Source organism: Linderina pennispora, assembly GCF_002104995.1.
Source record: "Linderina pennispora strain ATCC 12442 chromosome Unknown DL89scaffold_7, whole genome shotgun sequence".
Lineage (NCBI taxonomy): Eukaryota > Fungi > Kickxellomycota > Kickxellomycetes > Kickxellales > Kickxellaceae > Linderina > Linderina pennispora.
In genome coordinates this window covers 814723-829700 of record NW_024468255.1, presented here as the reverse complement: position 1 = coordinate 829700, position 14978 = coordinate 814723, and the positions used below count along the sequence as shown (strand labels likewise).

The 14978-nt window shown below is 53.6% G+C and overlaps 10 protein-coding genes across 10 annotated transcripts; 2 read left to right on the top strand and 8 right to left on the bottom strand.

Moving 5' to 3' along the window:
- Positions 1-1055: 1055 nt before the first annotated feature.
- DL89DRAFT_267881 (alpha/beta-hydrolase) lies at positions 1056-2354 on the top strand. The gene has a single exon (XM_040887699.1). It carries the CDS (start codon positions 1107-1109, stop codon positions 2091-2093), a length of 987 nt encoding a protein of 328 aa, XP_040743407.1. The 5' UTR covers positions 1056-1106; the 3' UTR covers positions 2094-2354.
- Positions 2334-3485, bottom strand: DL89DRAFT_216203 (HCP-like protein; the record flags this gene model as incomplete). Its single annotated transcript, XM_040884308.1, has 2 exons — positions 2334-3230; positions 3339-3485. Coding segments are annotated over 2 exons (1044 nt in total), but the record flags the coding sequence as incomplete, so codon positions are not given.
- A 2075-nt stretch (positions 3486-5560) lies between these two features.
- DL89DRAFT_293329 (uncharacterized protein) lies at positions 5561-5875 on the top strand (the record flags this gene model as incomplete). The annotated part of the gene is made up of 1 exon (XM_040890383.1): positions 5561-5875. One exon carries the CDS (start codon positions 5561-5563, stop codon positions 5873-5875), a length of 315 nt encoding a protein of 104 aa, XP_040743405.1.
- Positions 5876-5893: 18 nt separating this feature from the next.
- On the bottom strand, positions 5894-6334 carry DL89DRAFT_257941 (uncharacterized protein; the record flags this gene model as incomplete). Its single annotated transcript, XM_040885565.1, has 1 exon — positions 5894-6334. The coding sequence occupies one exon, from the start codon at positions 6332-6334 to the stop codon at positions 5894-5896; it is 441 nt and encodes a 146-aa protein (XP_040743404.1).
- An 802-nt stretch (positions 6335-7136) lies between these two features.
- DL89DRAFT_257940 (uncharacterized protein) lies at positions 7137-7505 on the bottom strand (the record flags this gene model as incomplete). Its single annotated transcript, XM_040885564.1, has 1 exon — positions 7137-7505. One exon carries the CDS (start codon positions 7503-7505, stop codon positions 7137-7139), a length of 369 nt encoding a protein of 122 aa, XP_040743403.1.
- A 394-nt stretch (positions 7506-7899) lies between these two features.
- DL89DRAFT_257939 (uncharacterized protein) lies at positions 7900-8952 on the bottom strand (the record flags this gene model as incomplete). Its single annotated transcript, XM_040885563.1, has 1 exon — positions 7900-8952. One exon carries the CDS (start codon positions 8950-8952, stop codon positions 7900-7902), a length of 1053 nt encoding a protein of 350 aa, XP_040743402.1.
- Positions 8953-9989: 1037 nt separating this feature from the next.
- DL89DRAFT_223956 (GPI-anchor transamidase) lies at positions 9990-11182 on the bottom strand (the record flags this gene model as incomplete). The annotated part of the gene is made up of 2 exons (XM_040884668.1): positions 9990-10082; positions 10337-11182. The coding sequence occupies 2 exons, from the start codon at positions 11180-11182 to the stop codon at positions 9990-9992; spliced, it is 939 nt and encodes a 312-aa protein (XP_040743401.1).
- Positions 11183-11355: 173 nt separating this feature from the next.
- DL89DRAFT_293325 (uncharacterized protein) lies at positions 11356-12648 on the bottom strand (the record flags this gene model as incomplete). The annotated part of the gene is made up of 3 exons (XM_040890382.1): positions 11356-11883; positions 12171-12274; positions 12318-12648. 3 exons carry the CDS (start codon positions 12646-12648, stop codon positions 11356-11358), a joined length of 963 nt encoding a protein of 320 aa, XP_040743400.1.
- Positions 12318-13170, bottom strand: DL89DRAFT_323040 (uncharacterized protein; the record flags this gene model as incomplete). Its single annotated transcript, XM_040891370.1, has 2 exons — positions 12318-12921; positions 13002-13170. Coding segments are annotated over 2 exons (408 nt in total), but the record flags the coding sequence as incomplete, so codon positions are not given.
- A 532-nt stretch (positions 13171-13702) lies between these two features.
- On the bottom strand, positions 13703-14612 carry DL89DRAFT_267878 (uncharacterized protein). Its single transcript, XM_040887698.1, has one exon. The coding sequence runs from the start codon at positions 14346-14348 to the stop codon at positions 13782-13784; it is 567 nt and encodes a 188-aa protein (XP_040743398.1). The 5' UTR covers positions 14349-14612; the 3' UTR covers positions 13703-13781.
- Between the last annotated feature and the right edge of the window lie 366 nt (positions 14613-14978).

Here is a 14978-nt window from a genome sequence, read left to right as displayed (position 1 = left end):
AAGTTGTGAAGCCAGACCAGGGCGCTTTTATAGCAACCCATGTGCGCTAGTTGATACAGCTGATTGCACAGGTTGTTGGCAAATGTGCAGCATTTGTGGCGAGGAATGTGTGAGCTCCGGTACTAGTATTAAGTTGCTAGTGAATTGGCTGTTGGTGACAGTTAGTGGCATTTCTTGCTGGCTCGTGGTATTGGTGCTCTTGCTGACCATTCCAATTTTACTATTCAGAAATACTTAGTTTGGTAATATACATAGCCAAGGTATTTGCCAGCACATCTGCCTAGCGGCTACCGGACTCTGTTAACCTTGGGGGTAGGATGAGGGTTTACGAGCGTGTATGTAAGCAAAATAAAAGGTGAAACAAGATTGGCTGAAGGAAAATGGGAGGGTCCAGTCGGCCTGAGGTCTGATTCTATGTGGTTTGGCTGTTGGCATGGTGGCGTTGGAGTGGATCGGCAGCCCAATGCTAACAGACTCCATTCCACGTATTGATATCTTGGTCTAGTGGATTGCTACAACTCCGTTACATCAATTAGAAGAAAACTAGAGGGTGCGGACAAGGCGAGTTCCCCGGATCCGACTCATGCCCGAATCAGCACGTGTGATTTATAATGTATTGCCTGCATCATGATATGCACAGGGGTGGTGCTAGAGGCCAGCGTGTAAAACAACATAGCAAATTGATAACTGTAGCATTACAATCCTAGCTATATGCCCATCCATCAATTGTCGCTACCACTGTATGCATTTAGGGTATCTATCTGGGGTAACTTGTTAAAATGAGATGGTTTCTCCTCCATGGCTCCTCCCTCATGGCTCAGCTGCTAGCAGCTCGGAAAAAGTGTACAAATCAGGAGGATTTGGTGCGGACATGGCGGATCTATGTCTCTTTATTCAATGCAACCAACTCCCATGAGCCGCACTTGCAGCACAAACGCATGGCGCAATGGCGCACACAGCAATCTCCGCATCTTTCACACAAACATGCATCCCCTCCCTTTTTGCCGACGTCATCAGCCTCTGGAGCATATAAATACACGAGTATGCAGGAAGGAGTCCAGGGCTTTTCCAGCACTAGCGTCCACTCACCACCTTGTTCTTTCCTAATGGATCCACTCAACCCTGACTCGTTTAACCACAAGTTTGCCACGGTCAACGGCACCACCATTCACTATGTTGACGAGGGCACCGGTCCGGTTATCCTTTGCTTCCACGGTTTCCCTGATCTCTGGTATGGCTGGCGCAAGCAGATTCCCTACCTTGTCTCGCTCGGCTACCGCGTAATTGCCCCCGACACGCATGGCTACGGCCAGACCGATGCTCCGAAGGATCTCAAGGCATATGGCGCCAAGAACATCGTCAACGACTTTGTCTCGCTGCTTGATACTCTGAACATCCGCGAGGCGGTGTGGGCTGGTCATGACTGGGGAGGTCTTGTTGCCTGGCGCGCTGCCCTCTGGCACCCGGAGCGTGTCATCGGCGTCATCTCCTACTGCACGCCGTATATTCCAACTGCGGATACCTTCACGCCCCTGGAGGACTTCGTTGTCAAGTTCCCCAACTGGTCCTACCAACTGTATTTCCAGAGACCTGAGGCTACCGATGAGCTCAACAAGGAGATTCCGCTGTTCCTTACGGCGCTGTTCCGCCACTACAAGGACTTTGCAAAGACATCCATCTTCAACCCCGCTGTACCACCTGAGCAGCGCACGATCACTGATGTCAGGGGTCTGGAGCGTAGCTCGGTGTTCACTCAGGGCCAGCTCGACTATTACATCGGCGAGTTCCAGAGGAAGGGCATGGAGGGTCCGCTGAATGCCTACCGCGTGCGCAAGATCAACTGGGAGGATGAGCATGAGGCAGGGTTCCTGATGAACAAGATCGATAAGCCCAGCATGATGGTCACTGCAGGCCATGACGGTGCATTGCCCGCAAAGTGGACCGAGCACATGCCAAAGTTCATCCCCGACCTGATGCAGGAGCACGTCGAGGAGTCGGGACACTGGATCCTGGACGAGCAGCCAGAGTTCTGCAACAGCGCTTTTGCAAAGTTCCTCAAGCATCTGGAGGATAGCGGTCTTATCCAGAAGTAAAATAAACATATCAGGTGTTGATTACTAAGATGATCATATAGAGGTGAGAAGGTCTGTAGAAAAAGAAGAGGTGCAATCTTACATCACAACGCAATTGCTGCCATCCTTGTCCTTTACGGACTCTTTGTTTTTCGTGAGCCCAAACCGCTTGCCACGGCCTGACGCCTTCTCGCGCTTCTGTGTGACACGACGCCGCAGCGCAGCCGTCGACTCGGATGCGGTTCCGACGATTCCCTGCTTCAGGCGCTCCTTGGCCTCCTCGCTGCCGTGGTGAGCTGCGCGCTCGTACCAGTCCTTGGCTTGGTTGATGTTCTTTTCGCAGCCAATGCCCATCTCGTAGTAGTAGCCCATGGCAAACTCGGCACGCGGTAATCCCTGCTGTGCAGCGCGGTGGCCCCAGTCAAACGTCAGCTGGTCGTCGGGGTTCAGCACGCCTTCGGCTCCTGATAGGTACCAGCCAGAAAGCGCCATCTGCGCTTCTGGGTTGTCCTGCTCCGCAGCTAGCTGGTAGTAGTGGATCGACGAGAACGGGTCTACCGGGAACTGATGCTCGCCAAACTCAAACAGGTGGCCCAGCTTGTACTGCGCGTCAGCCGAGCCCAGACGGGCGGCCTTGTCTAGCAGCTTCTGTGCCTCCTCAGCATCGACAAACACAGTCTCATAGACGGCCGGGTTGGCATACTCACCCAGATACATCAGACCGAGCAGCAGTGCGCCGTACGGGCATTCCTCGTTGGCCAGCTCGGCTGCACGGCGCAGGTAAATCAGTGCCTGCTTCGGGTTGGGCTTCTTGCCCAGCGCGCCGTCCAGGAACACCTTAGCCATACGGTAGTTGGCCGACACGTCGCCCAGCGCCGCCGCCATCTGGTAGTACGAGAACGCACGGCCCGTCTGCTTGCGATCCTCCTGGTGCACAGCCACCTTGTAGGCTGCCGCAGCGTGGTGGTTCTTGGCAGCATACGTGAATAGCTGCAAGGCCTTCGACTTATCCAGCTCAATGCCGTACTTGCCGCTCTCGAACCATGTCCCAGCGATATACGACGCCTCAGTGTTGCCCTTGCGCTGCAGGTGCTTGATCCAGTACACGGCCTCGGAAATCAGCTTGTCGCGGTTTGCCGGATCGATCTCCGTCGCCTGCTGGCCCAGTGGCAGCGATGCCGAGCTGGCGTTACCACCCGCCCCACCAAGCCCCGGCATCGGCGACGAGGACTGCTCGTTGCCAGGCAGGTAGATGGAGTACGTCACATTAAAGTCCTCGCGCGCCGCGGGGTCCTGGAGGTTCTCGACTGACTGCAGCAAGAACTTGGCGTACTCGAGCTGGATCCGCTGGTCCTGCGTCTTCTTGGCTGCCTCACGGTACATGTCCAGCGCCGACGACCCATTGACCAGCGAGTGCGACATGCGCTTCGACGCCGGCGACTGCGTGCCGTACATGCTGGATCTGTTCAGCGACGTCTGCGAGCTCGAGTAGATCGAGTTGCGCGAGTACGTCAGGAACTGGTTCGGCTCGCCGTTGCCGTTGCCGTTGCCGTTGCCGATGCCGCCAGCCACAGAACCGACTTGGGACGCCGACTGCCCCAAGCCCGAGCGGCCCGGGCGGGGACGCTGTTTGGGACGCGGCGCAACGTCGATGCTCTGGCTGCCGAGCGGGCCCATGCCGCCCTCATTGTCCAGGCGAGGCTGAGACGCAAATTGGTGGATTCCTATTCCGTCCGACACCCCCAAGTGGCGGGGCGCCGCCATACTGTGAGCAGCGTCGCTGCTGGTGCGCCCAGAGCTGCCGCTCTCCAGGCTGCCGTTTTCCAGGCCATTGTAGGCCGGCTGCCGCTGTGCGTCGGTGAGGCTGGTCCGAGATACACTCGACGATCCGCTGTTATCGTTGGACAGCCGGCCTCCGCTGGCTGCCGGGTACACGTTGGCGCTCTGGTAGTGCGCGTAGCTGCCGGTGTCGAACCCGTCATCCATGTCGCTGCTGGCCATCTGTGGCGTCTGGTAGTTGCTGGCGGGTTGAGGATAGGCGCTGGGCGAATGGTCGGGAAACTGGGTGCTGGGTGGCCCTTGCTTGCTGATGTTCAGTCCCGCAAGCGCGGAGGTGGGGATTTGAGGGGCCTGGCTGGCACCGTGCGGAGGCGATGGAGGAAGGGCCCTGTTTGGAGGAAGAGGATGGCTGTTCTGCTGCTTCTGGGCGGATTGGCGACTATCGCTGCTGTGGGTGCGGTCCATGGCTGCTATTGTTTGTCCGCCGTCAGTTGTGAGTGTGTAGAATAGGAATCAAGCAGCAGGAAAGAGAAGGGCCTGTTTTTTCTTCCTCTAGAGCTTTTGTGAAAATCAACACACAGAAACAAGAAAGAAAAGATGCAGACTTGAAAGCGGAGGAGGCTCGGAGAGCGTGTATGCGCTGGGCTGTGGGAGTACAGGAACGAGTGGCGAGTGGTTGGTCTTCAGTTCCGTGAAGCGTCAGAATAGGATGCCAAAAGAGCCGGAAATAATGAGTGGGAGAGGAAAGAGAGCCGTCGACGCTGAAAAAGGAAAGGAAAGAGAAGGGAAAGGCGTCTTCTGTTGGGTGCGAGCGGCGAGAGGTAAACAAATACTGGGCCAGCCAAAAAAGCTCTAAGAATATTTTCCTGTCCGAGTCTCCTGTGACCGCCGATTGAGAAAGAACACGAGTAGCCCAGGCTGTCCTGGTTCGTCTACCGGGCTGTGGGATAGTGCTGAGCTGTGCACTGGCGCTTTGCCTTTTGGTCGAGGGGTGCGAGAAAAACCAATTGAATTTCTAGCTGGCAGCCGAAAGAGAAGAAAAACGATGCCGTGAAAATAGCCGATGAGGTGAGGTCTAAGAAAAAAGTACAAAGGTTACATGTGCAGCGAGCTGGTGAAGCGAGACGACGCACCGTTGGCACTTTTATGAAGTCCCTCAACCATCGCCAGCAGCTGGCAGCCCCCTCACCGCCAGGCTGGGATGCGTGGAGCAGAATGTGCACCGCTATCCCTGCTGGCTATTTCTGCCTCCCGTCTACCTCCGCTTCATCGCCAGAAAGGGCGTCTCGATCGTGGACCTTCGCTCTGGGGTAGAGGAATATCAAGCACCACAGCACAAACAGACCATTGCCGGCCGTGTTATTTTTAGCCATCCGCTGCCACTGACAGCATGGAGCCATTTAGCTCCATTGTGCCAAGACTTGGGACGCTAGTTCTCTTCTTTTTGCATTGACGTGTTTGGTTGTCAAAACGGAACTCTGCTGATGTTGCTCGGGGGCGTGCAGATAGGACTGCGGGAGTGTCTCTGCCTCTGGTCAGACACAGATCCGACACACATAATACCCCAGCAAATGGAAATCACAGTACATCATGCGTGCGTAAGATGTGGTGCCTCCGGCATGCTTCAGCATAGATTTCTGTGACCAGCTTTTTCTTCAGTCCTGTTCAGCGCATCTATTCTTGGGTTATCACCTGCTAAACGTACAGCGATGGGGTCATCTGAATCTGCCAGGAAGAGCAGCGGCGTGTTCCAGGACGTCATCAACTCGATCTTCGAGCCAGGCGTTAACCATGGCGTGCTAGTGGTCATGAACTGCGCATTCATTGGCCTCTTCCTCATCCTCTTCTACCTGCTGGTCGCCACTGGCTTCAACCTGCATGTCTGCGCCCTGACAGCCATTGCCGTTCTTCTGTTTGCCTCCATCCAGTGGTTCATCCGCGAGCTCGCCAGCAGCAAGGTCCTCGCTAAAAAGTCGCCAGCAAGCTCGCGGCCATCGTCGTCGCACAAAAAGAAGAAGCTTTAATTAATCTCGTTTAAGATATTAATCGATTGCATCCAAACTCAGCTCGTGTACCATTCGGAGTATCGCGCTTCGGTACTCGGGTGGCACCTCGGCGCTGGCCTGCCGGATCAGCTCGCCAATGTACGGCGTGTCGTTGCCAATGTCGCTGGTGTACACGTAGTTTATTGCCACCTTTACCACCCAGCTCACCAGATTGCTGATAACCCCGCCAAATGTTTCAATGGTGCCCAGTGTCCCTGCCACTTCTGGGTACATTATCGGCTTGAACGGGTCCAAATTTTTGAGCGCAGAAAACAACGCCTCAAGGCCATTGTACACGGCATCACCGGCTGCAGCAGCTTGCTTGGCATCGTAGCCGATTTGGTGTGCGACGTCTTTGAAGATTGGTGCGGCTGTCGCTTGCTTGTCAGTTCCAGATAGCACCAACCCGGATACGAGAATCCATGAAAAGACCTTCATTGTATTGGAAACCCTTAGAGAACCATGCAGTTGCAAAAGTAGGAGTGGATTGTTTGTGTGTTCCGCATGAATATGTCTATATACCGCCGCCCGCTAGTTTACTTTATCATGTAGCTATATAGCGAGTCTTGGTTTATTGCAATAGCATTCGCATTATTAAACTGGATGCTCAACATTAGTGTGGCATAACATAGACCTCATTTGCCAGTATAACGTCGCTTTATTGAGGCTCCATTGATGCTGATGTGAATGCCAATTCAAGCATTCCTTCTTTCTCATTGCCCTCACGAATAATCCACCCCACCAGTGGAATACCGTTCCCCGACTCGCCGTACAAAAGCCCACGCACCTCATTGCCTGCCAGTTCACCAGCTGCATTACCAGCAAGCTTTCCACCGAGTAACCCGCTCGCCCCTAGCGCCAGCTGTGCCCCTGGGAAATAGCGGGGTAATGGCTGGAGCAGGTTCTAGCTGTCGACAATGACGCTGGCACCGACGGTGGCTATGTTATAGGCGCCAGTGGTCAAATATTCTACAGCACCCGCGGCGACCGCTATTGACTTTACCATTGGCGCACCGAGACACGATGCACAGAACGATATCGCCAGAAATATACGTGATACATTCATATTGGAATGTAATATGCGAGCTGCTGTACTTGGAGATATCCTGTGAAATAAATGCAACCGTGAAAAAGGTACACTATGCCACTGCATTCGACGATATCCATGTTTCACAAACTCACTATCAACCATTCCTTTTAGTGGTTTCATTGACAGACAAACTGGACTGCAAGTAAAATACTACTCGGTCTTTTTCTCATCATCGTCGCGTATAATCCACCCAGCAAGAGGGATGTTGTTGCCTGCCTCGCCCTCCAAAAACCCGCGTACTGCATTACCGCCCATTCTGCCCGCTATCCCGCCCGCAAAACTGCCACCAAAAATACCTGCCGCACCTAGGGCTATTTGAGCACCGGGAATGTAGCTTAGCACAGGCTTTAGCATAGTTTGGTGGTCGACCACATAACTAGCACCTGTGCTGGCTATATGGGAAGCCACCGTAGCCATTGGCTCCTCGGCACCCAAGGTGACTAAAAGCGACTTGATTATTGGTTCGCCCAGGCTGGGAACACAAAGTGCTGAGAAGGAGAGAATAAGTGAAGCCTTCATTCTGCGAGAGATTGCTAAAATAATATGAATATATCGCTAACAAGGAAGGAGGGAAGAGGGCAGGGTTATTAATACGCCAGAAAAACAGAGGGTTCGGTTGTCCAAGAAACAGCAGTGGTATAGCTGCATGGCTATTCGTTTGTGGTATATTAAGTTTTGAACAGCTCGGGTGTGAATACAGGGCATGCCTCGGCATGTCAGCACAGCCATGCATTATGCCAGTTGGTAGCTACTTTAGTATTAGAGTCACAGTTCTAGTGGTCTATCGGATATATCAGCACCAAGAATAAACGTATATTTCTTTGACTACGTGCAACATATGCAAACTGGATAGCGCCACAGATTATTTTTGTTGGTCATGAGGTGTCTGGTGCTGTTTATCCTAATGAGTTCTTTACTTTAGGATATCACGAAGCAGCGCACCTGCGTCGCAGTGGCCCAGCAACCACGCACGCTTCAAGTACAGATGGGGCTCAGACACCATGTGTCTATCAAACGAGGGCAGCTGGATCAAGGCAACGGCCAGGTGATACCCAGCATCGGCGACCGGATGGGTAGCATGGAACAGAGACTCTCTCAAAAACGAGCATGCCATGCTAAAATCAGCGGTCACACCTAGTGTCCCGCTCAGATACGCCATGCCGAGCCGATATGTGGCCAAGGAAAAGCCCTTCTTGGAAGACGTCTCGAAGCACTCGCGCGCCTTACGCACTTTCTTTTGCGCCTCGTACATGCAGCCAAGATGGTAGCCGGCAGCCTTGTGGCCAGCCCTGACTGCTACCAGGTAGTACTTTTGTGCCTTTTTCTTATTGACCGGGCACCCGTACTTGCCGAGCTCATACCAGCGAGCGACCATAAAGCTGGCGTCTACATGTTTGTTTTTGCTGGCCAAGCGCAGCATCCAATAAACGCCTTCCATGACAAGGCGGCTCTCGGCGCGCATATCCTTGAGTTCCGCTGCCAGGTCTGCCAGGTCAGGCGACCCGCACAGAAGAAGCTGCCTTGCGAATTCGTACTGCACGTCCTTGTCTTCAGTCATCTTGGCTGCGGCGTGGTACTTGGCGATAAGGTCCGGATTGTGGAGGAGCGTTGGGAGTCGGTGCGCGCGGCCCATGTCGGCATCCAGGCCCATTCCAAAATCGTTCACAATAGACATGCGCGGCAACTCGTTGACGCTGTTGCTGAAGGAGACGCGCGACTCAGCGTCAGTGCTCTGGCGCGGGTACACGGTCGGCAGTGCCGAGGGCACAGCTGATGGCTTCTCGGGAGTCTCTTGACTACGGCGGCCGACCAGCGTACTCTGGCTGCAAGCGTACTTGTTGCCGAGATCCCAGGTGCTGTAGCGCGGAATCTCCCACCAGCCGATCGGTGACTTGGGGCCAATTTGGGTTGGCTGCATGGCTTGCGTGGCCTGCACATTGATGCTTGGGAACGTAGTGGATGCCATGATGGTAATGAAATAGATACAGGTGGTTTTCTTTTATGGATATATGCAGAGAGATGGAGGGGTGTAAGAAATGTGGCGAGTGCCGATGGAGGAGAGGGACGAATGGAGAACTGAAAGTGGAGGGGAGGAAAAGGGAGGGGAGTGTGGCGCGTTCAGGGCTTGATAGACAAAAGGGGGATGGAGGAGCGGAGTGGCGAGTGCGCTATATATAACGGAGAGAGCAAGAGGCAAAAATAAAATTAACGAGTGCTTAGCAAGAGTGTCCCTTTTCGCGCAGAACCAAATAAAAACAAATGTATTTCCACACCAGGACAGGAGAGAGAAAGGGGGCAGAGCAGCTGGTTCCCTATTTATGACACGAGGTGTCTGTTAGGACAGAGCGCAGTGCTTGTTTTACCAGGAGCCCAGGGCCAGGACAGCGCAAGATGCCCGCGTTGTGGCATGGGTTTGCATGCAGTCGCCTGAAGAACAATGGGTGGTGTCCGATTAGCCTGCCAATCGCGAATATGAGAGCCGCCCTTCAGGAGGACAAAAGACAAGGCACGAGCAAGGGCTATTAATTACGAGCATTTTCGCATCACCGAGCGGTTCTTTCTTTGGCGGAAAAGTAATCGCGAACGTCACAAGCTTTCTAGGCGTTTCTGCTTATACGCCCCTCCCCTATATCGCGAAGAACAAGGCACTGGCTGGGTACGCAGTGTCCCTTCTTTCCAGACTAAAAATACGCCCTGGGATTTGCACGCATAGGCACAGGGGAGGCTCAGGCCGAGGCATGTCGCAACTCTAATGTAAAGAGGCAGACAAACGACGCGATATCTGACACCTTTCTCCGTATTCTCCGGGCCCTTTGCCACAAGCCAACATACCGAACCCGATGCGGATTGTTGCCAACTCTTGCAATATGCATGTGCATGTATCTCTGCTATGTCCGAGACCCCATTCAATGTTTGTGTTTTTATGATGCGTTTTGGATGCAGGAATCAGGTCAAGAAAAAAAGAGAATGGGTGCAATGCCCTACACCAAGCAAGCTGCGCTACTACCTCGCCTTGTCCTGTGTCTGACCGATGGGGAACGCCTCGGCTGTTAGCTCGATGTTTTGCACAGCGCCAAAGAAATCCGTCAGGTAAGTCTACAATGGAACAGCGAGGAGTTTTAGCGACGTGGTAGTGAAAATATAAGCGTGCCAGTGGTGCTCGACCATTATCCGTCCCGGCTAAAGCAGCACATGGCCCAACAGCAGCTGCAGGCAGTATCAACAAAGGGGCAGGCTCGTACACATCTACTGCTACACTCAGTTGTGCCCCTCCTGCCTCCTCCCCTCTTCGCCCTCCTCATTCTCTTGCTGCAGCCTCCATATCCAAGAAATGGTGCTGGCATCCTTACCTTGCTCAAATCGCGTGCAAACAGATCATCGCGCACGCCTGGATGAGAATGAATAAGTGACGTATTGTACGCACGCACCAGATCGGCCAGCGTCTGCTTGCTCGACATGTCAACCGACTCTAAGAAGTCAAGGTTATAGTACGTGAACCGATCAATGACCGACACTCCCAGATCAAAGTCGTGGAAGTGCGAGTACGAGTTCTCGCCCTTCTTGCTCGACCCAATGCTCAGAATGTTTCGCGACTCAAACTTGCTGTACATTGTGTTGGCCTGGCAGGTATCAATCATAAAGAGAATCTCGTGATACCGCTGCTTCTCTGACATCTGCTTGAACGCGTCCGTGATGTCGTAGCTGTTGATCTCCTCTGCGTCCTGGAACTTTAGGAAATCCTCGCCGCCGTGACCCGTCATGTAAATGAATATGTTGGATTTGTCATCCGTCAGTAGCCGCTTGTTGCGAGGCGTGTCGGGCGATACGCGGCCCGTCAGCAGCCGGATAAAGTTCTCTACAGTCACCTCGTACCCGCGGTAGTCCACTTCGACATTGTCGCCATACAGATCCTTGGCCTTACGCGGGTGGTCGTAGACTGCCGCGGGCTTCTTGTTGCGCGCATTGCATGCTGCGTCGTCGGCCAGCATAAGGATAATGTGCGAGTCGGGTATGCCCATGCGCTTCACTGTGCGGTACAGAGAGAGCGTGTTGGCCATATGCCGGTAATTGAACCAGAACCGCGATGTGCACACAAGCACGGCCCAGTTGTTTGTGTGGTCGCTGCTGCTGCTATACAGCTGCTTAATCTTGTCCTCAGGCGTCGCATTCGCCGTGGCTGGGCGTGCCAGCAGCATAAGCAGGCCCAGGACGAAAGCGCCTGCAAGACTCAGTATCGACCGGCACCGCATTGCGAGTGTGAATTTGTGGAAAGAGCGTGAATTTTTTAATGGAGAAAAGCTGAGGAGAGCAAAAAGCAATTAGGGCTATTAAACTTTTGCTGTGTGTATGGCTGGGAGGCGAGAGGGGCTCAGTTGCCAGGGCCCGGCGGGGGCTGGACCATATGGCCACTGCGCTGGGCCCACGACCCGTACTGCTCCTCGAACGATGCGTTGCCGGGTGTCCGATCGGCCCACGCCTGCTGCGTCGCTCTTGCTGTCTCGATTGGATCCGGACTCAGCATCGACGACTTGTTCGACAGCCGCTTCCCGCTGGCTCGCGACCCCGGGTCGTTGTCAATCAGCAGCGGGGTGTGCTCGTCGCTGTGGTGCTGGCACTCGCGGTCGCTCTCTGTGCAGGCCTCCAGGTACCCGTGGTTGTCGCAGCCGTGCGCAAAGGTCTTGAGAGTGAAGTACCGCCAGATGGAGACGATGGCAGCCGCCAGAATCAGGGTGCCGAGGATGGCTGGCAAGAGTACAAATTCGACGCGTGTGCTGATGTAGCACTGGCCGTGGTAGTACCGCCAGAGGTCGCCAGAAGCCGTGTGGTTCTGCGAGGGGTTCAGCCAGCTGCCAGGAACGCACACGCCTGTGTTGTCAAAGAACCCGCAGCCCTCTTGCTCCACGCAACTCTGGCAGGAGCTGTACCGTGCGCACTTCTGGACCAAGTCTACAAGAAAGCCCCTCTTTTCAGACCGCTGCAGCTGCTCACTTGGCGCCATGACCGCAACAAACGGATGTCATCCACTTACCTAGGTATGTGTCCATGCTACGTGTTTGATATAAGGTTTTAGTGCTAGTGGAAATTTGGTTTTTACAAAAAGGCAAACAGAACGGAAGAGGGGCTAATAGCCGTGTCCTTGCTGCTTCTGGTGTTTTCGCTGCACTGCAAGCTTGACGTCGCGACAGCGTCACACAGAATCGCCCGACCGATAACACGGCCACAGTCCAACAGGCGCTGATGTCTTAGTGCAGCCTGCGCGCACTCCCCACAGTCAAATGGCTCTTGGCCTATGCACGTGCTGAGCTGGTGCACACCGCGGTCTGTTGTCACCTGAGGACGCGTCTGGGCTTGCGTAAATATAACCGGCAATGGACTGGAGCGGTCCTGACAACGCCGGCAGACGATCGGCCGCCTGGGCGAACATCGGGTCGACCAGGGCCTCGAGCTTGGCTAGCGCCGTTGCTGGCACTCCTTTGCTGTCGAGGTTCCCCGTGGCACTGTAAAATGCAGCCATTATGAGCACCACCGACGATATCAGCGCAATATCCAGCATGCACTTTACGACACCGAGGATTGCGCGCGTCATATAGATGCACACGGCAAGCACTATCAGGCGCTTGCCCAGCAGAGTCCCGGCAGGCTGGTCCTTCACTGTTGTCATTTTGGAAAAGGAATATTGGAAAAGGTAATGAGAGCTAGCAAAGGAAGAGAGCTGCGAATAGTGCCACCTTGTTTTGCTCAGGTCGTTGTTCTATGCGCAGCCCCTGCCCACTCGATGCGAGCCGGTTTGTCGCTTTATTCCTGGTGCTTGGGCAGGCTGAGCCGCCGCCGGAGCAGGTCGACCAGCGGCCGCTGCATGTCCTTGGGCCGCTCCCGCTCGTGCAAAAAGTACCCCAGAGTTCCGCCAAGAATCCCCACAAAAATGTCGGCTTTGCTACAGACTGGTACTTCATTAAAACAGCTCCCAGGGTTGCATGCGAGGGGACCAGAAGTCAGTTTAGTGCCGATACTTACGCAGAGATGAAATGCGTGTATCGAACCCGAGGCATCTGAAGGATATGCTGGTGCAGGATATGAAGCAAAGGAGCTGGATCGTGACTCGCCAGTGTGCGCTCGCGGAAATTCTCCGCCAAATCGTCCTCAATCTCGATAAGCAGAGTGTATGGGCACATGTGCACCGGGCAGGTCAGCTCAAATGGCTGGGTGGTTTCTATGTGGGATGGTCATGTCACTGCAGTATCCCATTGGCTGCCACATGACTCTCCCTTGTTATAAACACCTTGTAGTCCCCCACACCAGTCGGCCGCTACACACCAGTGAAGGCGATTCCCTCTGGCTGCTTCACAACGGTATAGTTGACCAGATATGGACAGAAATTGACGGCGACAAGGTGAAATGTCGGGAGAACGGTGATATCCCCTGGTGCTGCTACAGTTCTGACTGTCATTCGTACACCTGCCCTGGAGTCGTCACCAGCTGCCATAGCCAAGCACTGCTCATCAGCACAATGAAGGAGGCAACCAAAGAGCCATCCAGCTCCAGGATTTCAGCCAGGGTAGACAAAGACACCGCAGCTGACTGTGTCGAAGGAAGCGCTGCTATTGCCTACCACGTCAACTCCGCTAGTCGCCTGGGCCTAATGCCAATCGCATTGCTAGCATTGCTAGCATTGGCGCTGCCTCCTTTCACACTTTTCACTTAGTCCTTTGCAGCTCATGTCTGGCTATTCATTCTATCCAGGGTAGTACTATAGCAACTAGAACGAATGTGCGCCAATAAAGCAGTTGTCCTATTCTACTCGTGGTTCCGGAGTGCAGCCAGGTCGATATACTTGTTTTTGTTACGGTACTCGCGGTGCCATATCTTTGAATCGTCTTCACGTACCTGCTCAACCAGTCCGCATCCATTGTAAACCATGGCACCGAAAACTGCATCCTCGTTGCGATTGCCATGGTAGACAATATCAGGGTCTATGCAGTCAACCAACTTGCGATTAAACATATAGAACTTCCCATTGCCGTACCAGCTGCCGTTCAACACTGGGTTCCCGTCAAGGTTGAGGATAAAGTCGCTGATGTAAACGGGTTTTTCGTACCCGCGATACTTGTCCATCAGCTTCATAATGTACTCGTAGTCAGCAAATGCATCATCGTCCAGCTTGATAAAGAACTCTGTGTTCTTGTAGTTCGCCTTAATCTCACGTACAAAGCACGCTGTCTTTTTGTCCAACGTATCCCATGTCGACAACCGATTACATGCCATGCTGCAGTGGTCCTCCTGGAAATCGCATACTGGCCGGAGGTATTCGCCAACCCACATGTTTCGGTAGAACTGCAGGTCCGAGTTCTGATTCACGGGCATTATGATAGCAAGGTCCTTTTTATATTGGTACCCTGACCATAGATGGCCAAACCTGTGCCGCAAGAGCAAAAAGCTAGTCGCTATTATACATATGAGGGCTACCAAAAAGACCGATAGGCGAGATACAAAAGGCGTGCAACGGGCTAGCATTATAGCTGAGGGAATCGGTCAAATGAAAGTACAGAGAGAATGGCTTTGAGATGATACTCTCCGAAGCTGCTTCTTTGTATACCGCTGCAGGCTAGGTGAGGGCCTCGTCAGCCCCTTCTTGCTGGCAATATTACTTGCCAGCTATTTACATCCAGTTGGCCAACACTGCACCAATAGGCACCCAGTTCGTATTCTTCAGAGAAGATCTTGGCATCGGGGGTGCTAATTTTTGTTGGATTTGCAATATAGGGACATCAGAAATCTCTTGTCTGACCACTCCTCTCCAGAAAAAGTGTTGCTGGTGCCTTTTCCAGAAAGGTTGGATTGGCTTGTATAGGCTGTTGGCCAGCAGTACAGATGGGATCTAAGGGCTGGGAAAGCATCCCATTCTTAAAATAGGGACTGCACGCCAAGAAAACAGATCATTATGTGCGCCTGCAAGCCTACTCTCTGCCTCGGAGTATATTATTCAACAGCAAC